Raw genomic sequence first — 16217 nt, 5'->3', positions numbered from 1 at the left:
TTACACAATATATGTACATATATTCCCAAACACACATTATAAAAAAATGACTTCATTTTTTATTATATTTACCCATATACATTAATTACAATATTCGTGCAGCATTGTGCTCAACTTGAAATATGCAATTCAATTATTATTGTAATAAAATGATTTAATTGCCCTTGCTATTTAACCCACTACGGCCAATGAAACTGCTAATTTTATGTGTGAATTCGTTTACCGTAAGACCTTAATTCCGACCAGTCTTCTTTTATTAAGTCGGATCCTTTTTCTCCTATCATAACTACTGGCGCATTTGTATTACCACTGGCTATCGTTGGCATTATGCTCGCGTCTATAACTCGTAACCCTTCGATACCGTAAACTCTTAATCTGGGATCTACGACCGCTTCCGAATCCCATTCTGGACCCATTTTAGCCGTTCCAACAGGATGATAAATCGTCATTGATATCGTCCTCATTTGACACTCAAAATACGCGTCAGAGAGAAATTCGTAGTCGACACAATTGGGAAGAGGCTTCATGTACAATCTCGATCCGAATTGCTTGAAGGGTGATGCTTCGGCTACTTTTAAAGCTATTTTGGCACCTTCTACTAAAGTGGCCACGTCGAATTCGTTTTCAAAATACCTAGGATTCATAATTGGTTTTGTGTATGGATTTGAACTTTTCAATCTGACGTATCCTCTAGTTTTTGGACGCAATAACAAAGGCATTATAGTCCAAGCGTCCATGTTCGATATCGGTCGCCATACATCGTTGTATACTCTGTCGGTCAGTCCCAAAATCTTTCTTACTTGATCTCCACCGTCGGAGCTGTATGCTGCTGGGGCCATGTGAAATTGAACGTCCGGCCATAAACCAGATTCGTTTGCGTATTTAGTATTAACAAAAGCTAATCCCTCCACTCCACCGAGGCTCGTCATAGGGCCTCTTTCTCTCAGTACGTATTGCATGGTGAGAGGCCACGCTTGAAATCTACTTTGAACTATTGCTACTGGTTTGTCGACTAGAAAAGTTAATCCACCCATTGCTACGTGGTCTTGAAGATTCTCACCCACCGGCAAATCTCTCAACGTCGGAATACCCAAGTTCATGAGTTGCTCTTTGGGACCGATTCCCGACAGCATCATCAATTGAGGAGTATTTATGGCACCTGCCGACAGAATTACCTCTCTTCTCGCCAGAACGGTTCGCTTCTGTCCATTCTTCACGTACTCTACGCCGAACGCTCTCATGGTCAACGGATTGATAAGAATTCTAAGTGCGTATGAATTGAGACTGACGTGGAAATTTCTCCTCTTCCTAATCGGTCTCAAGAATGCCTTCGCCATACTGCATCGCGATCCTCTCCGTATGATACCTTGCGCTATCATGAATCCCGTTTGGTATTCCCCGTTTATATCCCTGTTTTCGTAGCCTAGTTCTGTGCCGGCTTGAATGAACGCCGCCACTAACGGTGTCCTCCATGGGGCTTCTTGTATCGTCATGTAGCCCCCTTTCCCGTGGTATTTCGAATTCATGAGATAAGGATTTCTGTTGTCTTCTGACTTTTTGAAATAGGGTAAAACGTCGTCATAGCTCCATCCTGGATTTCCGAGGGACTCCCAATGATCGTAGTCGTGACGGTTTCCTCTTACATACAACATGTAGTTGAGAACGCTGGACCCGCCAAGTACTTTCCCTCTCGGCCAGTTGCATCTTCCTCTTCTCATTCCCAAACAAGCTTTTCCAGTTGATTCTGTTTTATATTGATAATCCATTCTCGTCAGTTGTAGATAATGCGCCAGCGAAGGCACATCGGAAATTTCATTTTCATCCTGTCCTGAAATAATTATACAATAGGGATTTATTAAACGTACATAAATATAGATATCTTTAAGAATGTATTTCCGTGATACAGATTTCTATAAAAAAAATACCAGCTTCTAGTAAAAGGACATTCCACGAAGGTATTTCCGTGAGTCTGTTGGCAACGACAGATCCAGCAGTTCCGCCTCCGACGACCACAAAGTCATACTCCGCTTGAGGGTTTACATCCCTCACTTTACTTTCTGGATCATGACTGTCATAATTGTGGAAAGTCAAAGCACCAAACAGTATGGGAATAAGCCAGAGACTTGTAACACCTATTGTTTTGAAAGCACTCGACGCCAACAAGATTTCCACACCCATAGTTTGTTTTGTATTAAAAACTTATTTGATATCGTTCCGACACTTCATTTGCTTCTACTATAGTTAAGTTTATATATGAGATTGTTCGATGTAAATAGTTCCGTTTTGAAGATCAGGAGGCTCGGGTCCTTTCGCGGTAGATTTTACACAGTGATAAAGCTTCTTGTGCTTTCGTCGAATCATCGCAGTGTCAGTGACCGAATTATATTTTCCATTCATCTATCATTTGTGTATCTGAAATGTGATAAAAGTACATGTTAGTAAATTTGAATAATTTGAACGTTTTTCCGCATTTCTTTAATATATACATATGTACATAGGTACAATATATGTTATTGCGTGTACGCGTTTCGTTCGCTTAATTTATATAGGCATTGGCTGTTTGCGAAATATACATACATATATCGTCATACATATATTATTTATTCATGAGTAATGCATACCTTTTCTGATATTTACATAAAAATAGTTTTCCTCTTAGCGTTTGACATAATGCGTGAGCGACATGCATATGTAGTAGCTTCGTGTTTGTGATTCATTTGATCAATACTTTCGCGATTTTATTATTATTATAATTTTATTACATTGTACTTTATAACGGATCGAAGTCCTCATGTAGGTGGTCATTAAATATGATTTCAAAATGTAAATTTTAGAAATTTTTTCCTCGGATTTGGGTTAAATCAACCTTTACGTTTTCGGATGAGACGCCGCGTGGACATTAGACCGATTTCTTTCCACGAGATGAATCGTCCTCTTTGTTTTTTTTGTACTACGTGCGTATGTACACGTACATGGTGTTTCAAAACACACCGGTGAAAGCCTCTATGACAACGTGGGACACGTGAGGTTACTGTAAAACGAGCACTCTGTATCCGTATTACCTCACTGGTAGTGCATTTCACCTACGATGAATTTCTCCCATATAGTTTGCGTAATCGAACATTGTACGTACGGGTATGTAAGACCGCCCATCTGCAAACTGATCTGTCATTGATAAAGCTGAAGGCAATAATATCCTTTGTTGTTGTAGAATTCATTTTCGGAAGTCGTTTGTGTATATTCGTAAGATTACGGTTGATAAAGAAAACACGTTTTCAAGTGCTTCGACGAAAATTCATTAGTCGCAAAAAGTATTGGCAATCAAAAATGTTGTTTTCAAACTGGTTTTAACATTGCACAAAATCGGACGCAACACGAATCGAAAGGTTGCGTATAAACCCACGTTGATCTTATTGCAATATTATGGAAATTATTTATTATCACACATTACAATTGAGACGACACGCATAAATTTAATTATCAAGATTACTTGTATCATATGTACATATATTACTTGTATCATAATTAAACCATAAAGTATCATAAAGTCCACATCTCCTATTTCCACAACTTTTGATATTTTTGTTTGTTTTTATTTATGTATCTTATTCTAACTGCTATTTCTGATACGTGAAGAAATAAGTGTCACTATTTTCATCATTTGACAGAATTTTACATATTTATTCACTTTTTAATCTCCAATTACACTGAGCAACAAAAAATTACTATTCCTTATTATTATTAGCGGAAATTAATCAATCTTTACTAAGTTCGAACCACTGAATTCGATTATGACAATGATTTTTGTTTACTTGCTCTCATTTAAGATATATGAGCGCTTAAAAAAATGGAAAATTTTTATAGCTTTAATCTTTAATTCAAAATCTAGTATTGCTCTGCCAATTATGAGTATTGGAATCAATGGTCAGAAAAATTTTCCTACTGATTGAGATTTCTTACAATTTTTTTTACAGATTCTTAGCAGTCTTTAATTCAAAATCTAGCATTGGAATCAATAGGCAGATTTTTTTTCTATTGATTGTGATTTTTAGCTATAAAATATCATTATCATATTCGAATTCAGTGGGTTAAACTTAGTAAAGAATGATAAGTCTCCGCTCCGGTAAGTAAAAAACATGATTTTTTGTTGCTAAATGTTATTTACTCTTAAAAAAACACTTTTTCCGTATGAAGTAAAAATCCTTCATGAAGCGATAGTAATTTCTGACACCAAATTCAATATATGTATTATTAATTTTGCTTGCTATGATATCTTCTGAGCGATTTTTTCGAAATAATTTAGTAGAATAATCTTGTACTTAATATATTTATTTAATTTCGAATGACTTTTGAAATTATTCACGTTTTGCTGATGTCAGCAGTATTCTTGTTAACGAAGTAGGAAGAGATTTTAAGAAATCGCGTCGAGTACAAATTGTCAGTGACTGAAAAGAAAGTTGCTTGTCTTTACAAAACCATATCATTATATTGGATACAATCGGTAAGTAAGCGAAAATATTATAATAATGATTTTGAAGTATATTTTTTGCTATTTGTAAAATTCCTAGTGATCAATCAATACAACTTGAAATACATACAAACGAAAGTGTTTTTTATTTGGTACTAGAAATTGCATGCTGAGAGTCTTTAAATTATTAATGTGACAGCGTATACGTGCACTGTCGACGTTCGCACATCGCATCGGTGCGTATGTGTTTTACTATTTTAAAGTAATTATGTATTTTATGACTAAATTATTATTCATATGCATAATTGTCGCGCGGAATGTGAAAATGGGAATACATCATCTACGTATGTATCTCTCGTGCGATTCAAATTATCACGCGTCCGTGTGACTTTCACCGATTTTTGAACGACGATCATTATTCGTCAGGTATTATATATTATGCAACTTTCGACCATCTCGAGCGTTGTTATTGTAGATCGGATCAGGTTCATGATACACAGCAGCGGCAGTGTTACATATACGTACGTACACATGTAATATGTAGTAGTGGCAACATTGAAGTCTGCTTTCTTCCTTGCATTTCCGTTCGAACGGACCGGTCCGTTGCGTAATTCACCGGTGCGATTTCCGCATTAGGTCAATGCTATTGTCGTTTTTTTACCTCATTTTATTTAAATTGAATTAAATTTTCGGTAGCTAATGCGTGACGTGTAGTATTTCCGTTTATGATGTTCGGTGCTTTTTATTATTTTTATATTTCGAGTGTCCATGCAATTTACATTGCTAATTATTTTTCTCAGTGGAAAATCGAAATTTCACTTTCGCGCGTCCGATGAAACCTTTTGTTTTTTATGTAACGTAATTGTTTTTATTGCGCAATGTTATTTTTTCCGTCGTTTTTGAATAGAAAATTATTGTGCACTTTTTTTGATGTGTTTTGTGTAAAGTCTTTAAGCTATTAAAGTATTCTTTGTGACTAAATTTGAATATTTTTTACTGTTTTAACTGCCTATTATATGTATAAAAGAAACGTGACTTTTTGTTATTTATTTATTCATAAATAAAGTAAAGACTATAATCATTGAAGTGTTTGGCGTATGACTACGTAAGCTTATGAATGTGACCTATAATTATTTTGATATTAAAGCTTATTAAAATATCACATCACTGACGTTTAACTCTTTGAAGCATAGAGGTATCAAAAATTGCCCACCCTTTTTTATCTTTTGCTGCATGGTGGGATGTAATTTATACCACTTCGAAAAATTAAAACAATTTAAAGCACAAAGGTTTATATTATGTCACACTAACTAAAAAAAAATTTTTTTTCTATGCAACACGTAACTTTTTTTTGTTTCAAATCTCGTGCCGCAAAGAGTTAAACATTGTTTTAAATGGTGTTTATTTTTAACGTTACATTATTATCTTCAAGTTTACTTGTTACAAACTTACAGTACATTTAGACAGGTATACCTTTTGAATTATTTTCGTTTTGATCCAATTTTGTTTTTATTGTTTTTAACGGCGTATCACCACATTTGTATTATATTATGTCAATTTGATATTATAAATTGTATATTTTGTTTTAAAAAAAAAAAGGTAAAAGACAACACTGAACGTTCATGTACACGAAGTGAATGACTACGGGTAACTGATTCGTTGAGCGACTTACGCCACCATATAAACAACACCACTGGTGGGGCTTTCATAGTAGCTTTCCACTTCACTCTTTAATACTTTTCTTTTGTCCGATCCTTACAAAAGATGGTCTTGAGAATTTTTCATAAAAATTCGCGACGAATTTGACGTATTCCGTTTGCCATGTTTTTAAATTTTTGCTTTCCTACTACAGTTGGAATTTTTCAGGGACATTCGAATTTGTTGATTTCCTTATTGATAACGTGTTAGTCAACAACACCATTTTCAGTGTTGCGAGTATTTAACCTAATGTCACATTATGGTCTATAATTATTTGCAAATTACTATTACTAGTATTTGATTTATTGGATATCGTGATTTCAATCTACCGTTTTGTTTCATTTAATTTCCTGTGTTCATATATTTTTCTGAACAAAAAACTTGCACATATGGCAGCAGATTTCCTAAAAAAAATTAGGTACATCATTACTAGATTTTAGGTGTAAAATTGGTCTGTTACTACACAGTCTTAGGACACACGCGATGTGTGTCAATAACGACATTGTTGACACACATTCTGTGTAATCGCAGGTCAAAAATCTTGATGCCTCTCAATTTTAAAATTAGCTTTTGCCTCACCTTTGACTGTTTGGTTTTTCTGTCGTAAATAAAAATGACAATTGTGAGTGAGTTTATTATTGTAGGCATGTACTATATTTTTTTTTTCTATTGACTGGTTCCGTTTGACCGTCAAGTGAAAGTACCTGACCTCATACTTGCATTTCGAGTGAGACACCTATAGTTGGTCACTTCAAAAGTTTTTTTTATTATTATTTATTTGTATGAATTTTTATAGTTCGTATGTTAATGGTTTCCGTTTGACATACTGCGGGTAATGTTCAATATGCTGTATCTTGTATTATCTCACGTTCGCCATTTGAAATTGAAAGTTGGTCGAGAGGAAATGACTAATGATGAGAGAGAGAGAGACGAAAGAATAATACCACGGAATGACCGAGAAAGAGAGGAGTTATTGTATATATTATGGTGGTATATGTAATCCGATTATTACGTTATCCGATCGTTTGTAACGTATTACGTGGGAGCATCACGTAGTATACATATGCGTGCAATGCGATTAGAATCGTATGCATTTGTGCATCCTGGGTTTCGTTGAACCACGTTTGTTGATGTTTCTTCTATTCATACATAAATAGTACATAGATACATATGTTTGTAGTTTTACAACACATTTACATAAATGATTCTACATATGTATTGCAATTTTTTCGAATGTTTGTACAATGTGATCGATATTTCATCGTTTGCAACTAACTATTCGACTATGGATTGAATTGCTTTTTTTTAAATTAGCTAAAAATCATCGATTCGTGAAAAGGCGCTGACCTTAAGAGAAAAAATCATTGTCACCGCCTTTTCGCCAGTGTCAGCTAAAACTTTCTAATTATTCGCTTATTTATACTTCGGTGTTATATAATTCAATTTGATATTACGCATAGGTATATTTTGGTTGTTGACTTACAATCAGCGATGCAAAATTTTCATTTTAACACGTTTTCTTTTCACGCATTTCGAATTTTCACATTCCAGTTATGCCTTCTTATGTGTGCGATATATTTTAATTCAATTTATTTATTGTTTTGCGTGTGTATTACATATATTGTTATAGATATTTATTAACCGATTGTTACACCATTCACTTCTTGCTGCCATTAACTTTTTTTTTTATCTATTTGCATTCTTTTCGTCTGTGCACTTTACGTAATGGTCAGTGATAGTTTTTGTTTACCTATCGAAAAAAACAAGAGGAATGTCGATCACAAATGCTAAAAAGCGAAGTAAGAAGATGCTAAAACGTAAAAAGTAAAAAAAAAAAAACATTTTGAATTTATATTAAATCATTAATATTTCAAAGCAAATTTTTTTATGTGGATAAATCCATGTATATATAATATTATATTTATAAGATGTGAGTAAAATTTATTTTTTAAATTGATGAAATGGAATTTTTTCTACAAATTTATAAAGTTATTCTTCGAAAATATTACTTTGATAAATTTGGAATTCGCAATAGCAATATTTTTAGTATTTAATATGTAAATTGTAAATATATTTATTTTTGCATATTGCTGAAGCAAATCGTTTGTGTTTCAAAAACAATTTTATTTTGTTTTGTTTCAAATACTTGAATTTAAAATTAGAATATTTTGGTTTGATTTTATAATATAAGTATTTATTATACTTCTTCCGATGTACGAATTCTGACGAAAACCTTATCAACTCTAAGTTAGTACATAAAGAATACGAATATAAATTTTCAGCTTGATACGTTCGGGGGTGTGGAAAAAATCGTGTGGTCACAACATTTTTGATTTTTGTAAGAGGAATAACTCCCACTTTCGCTTTATTAAATTTAGTGATTTTTTTTTATTTTCATCACATTGATAAAATGATTATACTTGAACTTTCTAGTGTTCACACAATAGTGGAAGAAAAATTGAACTAGAGTCAACTACCACTTGCTCACTAAATTTTATATATAACTTGGTATTAAGCTTCTAGAAATGAAATTTCGGTTCAATAAACCAAAAGATGTCTGACAAAAACATAAAAAAAAACCTGGATTCTTTAGAGTAAAAGCACTACTTCCGGTTGGGGTAAAAATATTTAAAAAATATGTAGGTATAAAATTTAAAATTTGTATTATATGTTAAAAAAATCAGTCTGATTTGATTAGCGGTTTGGGAGATAATTGAATTCAAAAACTAAAAAAGAAGACTCATATCAGGGGAAGTACCATTTCCGGTCAACTTAAAAAAATGAAAACAAATTAACGTCCCATCGATAAGAATTTCAATGACAGATACTAAGTTTCAGCTCTATAGGACGAACGGTGTTCAAAAAATTCCCAAAATACACACACACACATTTTTTCTAGATCATGAAAACATTACCAGTGACCGATTCTGAGTTTGAATCAGTCAAAATCTCGAGTTTGAATTTTCGCATGATCACAAAACTTCATATATTAATAGTTACTACGTATATACATAGATAAAGCCACATATATACATACATGAGTTCGGTCTTTCGTGTCATGCGGGGAAGACGTGCTTCTGCGTTCTTCCCGCTATTACTCGCTTAAACCCGGCTATTGCACGAAATTTAATCTAAAAACTTAACCATCTAATCACTTATTCTACTAATTGCATCCTAGTATAATTTAAGTGTAAAAATAAACAGCAAATCGGTCGTAAAAAGCGGTTTTATATCAGTTATTTCGAAAAATTTTGTGCTAATTTTTGTGTCAAATCTGAGCAAAAAAATATACGAACGAGATACATCTCCTTACCTGAATACAAAAAAAGGGTCCTTCAGTCGGTCCCACAGAAGCAATAAATCTTCCACATAATTGCTTCCAGCCAAAAATCTTTAACGAACTTTACTTAATAGAATAATAGCAAACAGAAACGGTGTTTCCCAACTGTCTATCAGTTCTTTTTTATATTTAAATTATATTAAAGTAATTCGTGTAATTTTATATTCTTTACTAAAGTTATTATTAAAATATTAAATTGCAAACCGCACTCACATATATAAATCCGTTGTCTCCAAAGAGGCGTCTCACGATAAAGATCTATAAAAAAGTAGTATAACAATTGCTAATCTATTATTATCATAACTAACTACTTTCACTTACAAAGTAACCCTGTTAAATGGCATGTAATAATTCATAAGTGATCCAAGTGATACCTAGGATGACTATCTGTCAAAGCTGACCACAGAGAAGAGTCTATGGCGGTAAGAACTCACTCCTTGAATGGAAATCTCTCTCAGGTACCGCCTTTTTCTCAACACATCTTGGATAAATGCGAGAAAAATAATATCCAAACCTCCAACAAGGTAAGAGTGACGATGGATGATAGCTTAGCTAATAGAAACCTGTATTTAGCCACGTACAATGTAAGAACGTTATCGAGTGAAGGAAGTGTGCTTGCATTAGAGAATGAATTAGAAAATGTCAAATGGGATATAGTAGGACTTAGTGAAGTAAGACGAAAACAGCAAAACCAAATAATCCTAAAAAGTGGTAACTGTCTCTACTGGAGAGGGCTACCAAATGGTAGAATAGGAGGAGTAGGGTTTCTTATCAATAAGAGAATAGAAAGAAATATTATAGAAATAAGCGACATATCGGAACGTATATGCTATATAGTATTAAGAATCTCGAGCAGGTACACTTGTCAAATCTTCCAAGTGTACGCCCCCACATCTAGCCACCCAGACGAGGAAATAGAAGACTTCTACGAAAAAATACAGGACGCATACGATAATAGCCGTCACCACTTTAAAATAATCATGGGCGACTTTAACGCAAAAATAGGACAAAAGGCAAATACAGAAAGAGCAGTAGGCAATTTTGGTACCGGCCAAAGAAACGACAGAGGCGATCGCCTCATAGAATTCGCAGAACACAACAGGCTCTTTATCACTAATTCATTTTTCAGGAAAAACACCAACAATAAGTGGACTTGGGAGAGTCCTAAAGGAGACAGAAACGAGATCGATTTCATCCTAACAAATGCCCTGCACTCCGTTAAAGACGTTAGTGTTTTAAGTAAAGTAGATATAGGTAGCGATCACAGATTAGTCCGTGCCAAGATGGCCATTAATATAAATTGCGAACGAAGGAAATTAATAAAAGGATGCAGTAACTCTCCAGATTTCGCTCAACTAAGGTCTAGGAAAAAGGAATTCGAACTCGAACTTGGAAATCGATACGGGAAATTAAACCCAGAAGCAGACATCGAGGAATTGAACACTGTAATTAGTTCGGTTCTAACCTCAACAGGTAAGAAATTAGGTGGATTCAGGAAACAGATTAAATTAAGCAAAATTTCAGCGGAAACAAAAAACCTAATTAAGCATAAAAGGAATTTAGATAGGGATAATAATAAGCAAGAATACAATCTAGTAAATAAGGAAATTAAAAAGAGAATAGTCAGGGATGTCAGGGATTTTAACAGCAAGCTAATAGAAAATACCATTAAGAATAACCGTAGCCTGAAAAAGTGCAAACAGGATCTTTTCTTAGGCAAAAACCAAATGATCGCAATCAGATCAGAGAGCGGAGTAATAATTAGGAATAGAGAAGAAATCATAGACAGAGTTTACACGTTCTATGCAAAACTATACGAGAACGACAACGGCCAATTCCCCGCTCTGGAATCGACACACGGCCAAAGGGTTCCTGCAGTATTGCCTAGCGAAGTAGAGGCCGCGCTAAAAACTGCAAAGAACGGTAAAACCCCAGGGGAAGATAATATTCCCATTGACTTACTAAAATGTGGCGGCCCCCCCCTAATTAATATCTTAGCTAGGCTTTTCAGCAAATGCATCCAGAACCAAGCTATACCAGAAGGATGGAATAACGCAACTATCATTTTAATACACAAAAAAGGCGACAAAAGCGATATCAAGAACTACCGACCCATTAGTCTACTTTCAGCGGTCTACAAGCTCTTCACGAAGGTTATTACAGAAAGGCTGAAAAATATCCTCGACGAGAACCAACCTATAGAGCAGGCAGGGTTTAGGGCAAATTTCAGCACAATGGACCACCTCCAAGTAGTTGGCGAACTAATCGAGCGCGCCAACGAATATCAACGGCCATTGTGCCTAGGTTTCGTCGATTATGAGAAAGCCTTCAATACAGTTAGTCATAATGCAGTACTTAACGCTCTAAAAACACAGGGAGTGCCGGAACCCTATGTGGGACTGTTAGCTGCAATATATAAGAATGCCACAGCTTCGGTTAAAATTTTTTCAGGTACAGATAGATTTAGCATAGGAAAAGGAGTAAGACAAGGAGATACAATCTCGCCCAAGTTATTCAATGCGGTGCTTGAGGGAGTTTTCAGGAAATTGGATTGGGATACAGCCGGAGTAAGCATCAATGGTCGCTTTTTGAGTCACCTTCGGTTCGCAGACGATATAGTTTTAGTAGCTCGTGATTCAGCTGACCTACTTATCAGACTAACACAGCTGGACAGGGAAAGTAGAAAAGTAGGATTAAAAATTAACGTAGATAAGACTAAACTAATGTTCAATAGTTATTGCATGCCTGATAGCATCCCCTTAGATGATAAACCAGTAGAAGTAGTAAATAATTATTTATATTTAGGTCAAATAATTGACATGTCTGGTAGTAAAAATGAAGAGATAAAGAGACGTATGAAATTAGGGTGGAGTGCATTTGGACGGATGAATGCTGTTTTTAAATCAAAAATGCCACTCTGCCTGAAGAAAAGGATCTTTGATCAATGCGTTTTGCCAGTGATGACGTATGGATGTGAAACTTGGACACTGAACGCCAAGATGCAAAATAAAATCCAATGCACTCAAAGAAGTATGGAACGCTGTATGCTTGGCATAACGAGGAAAGACAGGAAGCGGAACACGTGGGTGAGAAATATGACAAGGGTAGTGGACATAGTGGATAGATTGAAGAGATTGAAATGGCAATGGGCGGGTCACGTAGCTAGGAGGATGGACGAAAGGTGGACAAAAGAAGTGCTTGAATGGTACCCGAGAGAAGGCAAAAGAGTAAAAGGAAGACCGCAAGGAAGATGGGTGAACGAAATTAGGAAAATGTGCGGAATGAGATGGATGAGTGTTGCGCAAAACAGAGACGAGTGGAAGCGTGTTGGAGAGGCCTTCATCCAGCAGTGGATGGCGAATGGCTGTAAATGATGATGATGATGATACATACATAGCCAGCAGCGTGGCTCGGTCGTTAAGCTTCTGCTTAACACTGAGAGGCGCCGAGTTCGATCCCTTGAGCTGACCTCGATTGAAAAAGAATTTTTCTGAGTATATCTGTAATGCTGCTGGTCAGACCAGGATTTGTGACTCCTGGTTGATCGTTTCCTATCAGAGTTTGCCAATTTTCTCTGATTTCATTGTTGAAACGATTCCCGATTAAAAATTGGCTAAAAATTCTTCCTACCTACTATGTCACCACTATTTGAGTATGATTAATGTAAATATTACAATAAAAATGTATGTACAATTCATAGATGTCTCGTTAATTGTCGAGTTTGTCAGTGTCTCGTAATTTGAGCGACTTATGTATATAATAAAAAAAAAATGCTGTATTGTTTGTAATTTGGCCAGGAAGGCGCATTGGGGTTGACCTGTAATGCCTTCCTGGTATGAAATAAAAATAAAATAAATAAAATAAATAAAGAAAAAATAGATAAAAACAGTATGAGACGGAAGAAACGACATATCAAAATACGTGCAATTCAACGATTTTATTTATAACTAGTTGTTTAAAGAAAATATGGATCCATTAAACCTGAGTGTGCGCGGACAAATGATTGAACAGGTCGAACAATACAAATACCTAGGAGCAATGATCAATAGGGACGTCAGTTCCGAAATGGAGATAAGAAGAAGAATCGAAATAACGAGAAATGCCTTCGGCAGCATGAAAAATGTTTTGTGTTGTCGAAGGTTGTCTATGAAATTGCGCTTAAGAGTCCTGCACTCCTATGTTTGGTCGGAAACGTGGACGCTGTTAGTGGCATCCATGAACAGGATAGAGTCCTCTGAAATGTGGTGTTACCGGAGGATGCTAAAGATCTCGTGGAAGGAGCATATTAGAAACGAAACAGTCCTCTAGCTTCTTCATAAAAAGAGAGAGCTTCTTGACACGGTGAAGCGCCGTAAGATGGAATACTTTGGCCACATTATTCGCGGCCCCAAATATCGCCTTCTACAAACAATCATAGAAGGGAATATAGAAGGCAAACGGTGGCTTGGGAGAAAGAAGCTCTCTTGGCTCCGTAAAATCAGGTCATGGATGGGACTTGGTCTTGAAAAGCTATTTCGGCTTGCCCATGATAGGGAAGAATTCGCACTGGCCGTAAACGACGTCTGCCCATGGTATTCGCCTACGTCCGAATACGGATTCGGCATTAGAAGAAGAAGAAGAAGTTGTTTCACCCGGCTTCGCTCAGTATTTGTAATATAAACAGCTTAAAAATGGCGAATCTAATAGTAAATATTCATTTGTTTTTTTTATGCCCCCGGCGCCCCCCGGGAGCATTCGGCCTCTGCGACCCTGGGGGCATTCGCCCTCTGCACCACGAGGGCCTTCGCCCCCCGGCGCCCCCCGTCCACTGTCCCCATGTCGTCATGGAAATTTTGACTTGTTTTCGAAGTTCCTAACCAAATCCCACCCAACAATATTTTCTTACATACAAAGTCTCTTTCGAAATTATATATTAGATGCAATTTCAATTCAAGATTTTTGTATAGAAATTTATCAGTGGATTTACTTCAATAAAATTGGAGGCTATAGTTGACACATACCTTAATAAAGAAAATAATAATAAAAAAAAAAACAGTCGGAGCCGGTTGATTTTTACGACTCCGACTCCGCTTGAAATGTTCCTACTCCACGAATCCTACTCCGACTCACAGCCCTGCTAAACAGGCAAAATGAGCGTATTTTAAAATGTAAGTAAAAATCTATATTAACATAACCAACCAAATGTTTACATTTATTAGTCACCAATTCTTGACCATTATAATTGAAATACACCTTCGTTAGATAAAAAATACGACTTAAATCGTGTATGATATGAAAGTGGTTTTGTAATCTGAAATAAAAAAATGTTAAAAATCACTGGTAGCGTATTTAGTGAAAGAAGTTGCATACGTGACCGTCTAGCCAAACAGATAGTTATTATGAATCTATTCCGCCATTAAGTATAATAGTTATGACATTAACATTGCCATGCTGCCACAAATACTCCTTTTTCCGCCTAGCTTCGGAAGTACGTAAACTCGCTTGACTGCGTAGACCCTTCAGGCACGCGGGAAATTCAAAATTTTACGACCTTTGTGGCCTATAATTACGACCAGGATGCATTTCGGATGTATACAAACGCCCTAGAAAAGACGAATTTAATTAACGGTAATCGGGCGCTTAAAGTAGTTGCGAAACGCTTTGTTGATTTTGTTGATGGCGATGTTTATATTTTCCTGCAAGCTTTCACTGGGATTCTAATTTTGGCGAATGACCTTTGAAACGCCGGTCGCAAAAAATTTCGCAACCACCAGGACCGGTCGGTTACGTGAGACGCGCCAGGCAGCTACCTTGGGCGACGTGAGGTTCAGGGGCGGCAAATTGTACCCGGGTGTTTGTAACTCATTTGTGTACTCTTTATGGTTCCTGTATATCAACTTACATTTTGGAGTGATTAGAAGCTTTAATTAATTAATTTTAAAAATATGTATGTAGTTGTTAATTAATTTTATTTAAATTGTTTTTATGTCCGTTGAATACTACTGTTGGATTTAAATAATGTATTACACGAATGGTAATACATTATTTAAATCCATATGTATGTAAATACATATTTACAGTGAAATTTCGCTGCTTAATTATTGTAGGAATTGTTGAAATCCATTTGGCAAATATGACTGATATCCAGTATATGTATATGTATGTATGTGTGTATATATAAGAATCGGTAGAGTAATTAAGTGATGGTGTGTTGAAGGAATTGAAATGGGTGTTTTTTTTGTGGGGAAGTTTCGAGAAATGTGATTCAATTGTTTAGACGTATTACATTTTTTTTGTCATTCTTATGCAATTTTTATACTAGGACACAATTGTAAATACACATTACATAATTTATTGGTAATGCAACAATCATGTTTTGTTCTGATTGTAACGTTAATGACCTGTCATTTAAACAAATATATATTTTACTTACGATTTTTTATTGGTACGCCATCTTCAGATAGTTCGTGTATCTATTTTGTGGTTCTTATATTTGCTTATAAGAATTTAAGAATTATTTGTATGAATTTTTTGAATATACAATTTATTTTCGGGGAATTAATTGAAATACTTTTGATTTTATAAAATATTTGTTTTATATTGTATTTGTATATTATTTCACCTATACAGTTTCAATATATGTATTAAAATTGTGATTCAACTTGTATATTAATATCATTATGATATTAAATCAAGTTTAAAATTACAATATATATAGTTAATTTTTAGATT

General features: G+C 35.2%; 2 protein-coding genes across 2 annotated transcripts in view; one reads left to right on the top strand and one right to left on the bottom strand.

The window, feature by feature from the left end:
- Flo2 (flotillin-2) overlaps positions 1–16217 on the top strand; it is a 172065-nt gene that overhangs the window by 64206 nt on the left and 91642 nt on the right. The gene's annotated exons all lie outside the window — the stretch shown is intronic.
- Positions 204–2178, bottom strand: LOC143920116 (glucose dehydrogenase [FAD, quinone]). The gene is made up of 2 exons (XM_077442829.1): positions 1926–2178; positions 204–1828 (listed from the first exon to the last, which is right to left on the bottom strand). Exons 1-2 carry the CDS (start codon positions 2176–2178, stop codon positions 204–206), a joined length of 1878 nt encoding a protein of 625 aa, XP_077298955.1.

Source organism: Arctopsyche grandis, chromosome 12 (assembly GCF_051622035.1).
Source record: "Arctopsyche grandis isolate Sample6627 chromosome 12, ASM5162203v2, whole genome shotgun sequence".
NCBI lineage: Eukaryota > Metazoa > Arthropoda > Insecta > Trichoptera > Hydropsychidae > Arctopsyche > Arctopsyche grandis.
Note: the sequence above shows the minus strand (reverse complement) of the source record. Positions and strands in the feature narration are given on the sequence as shown.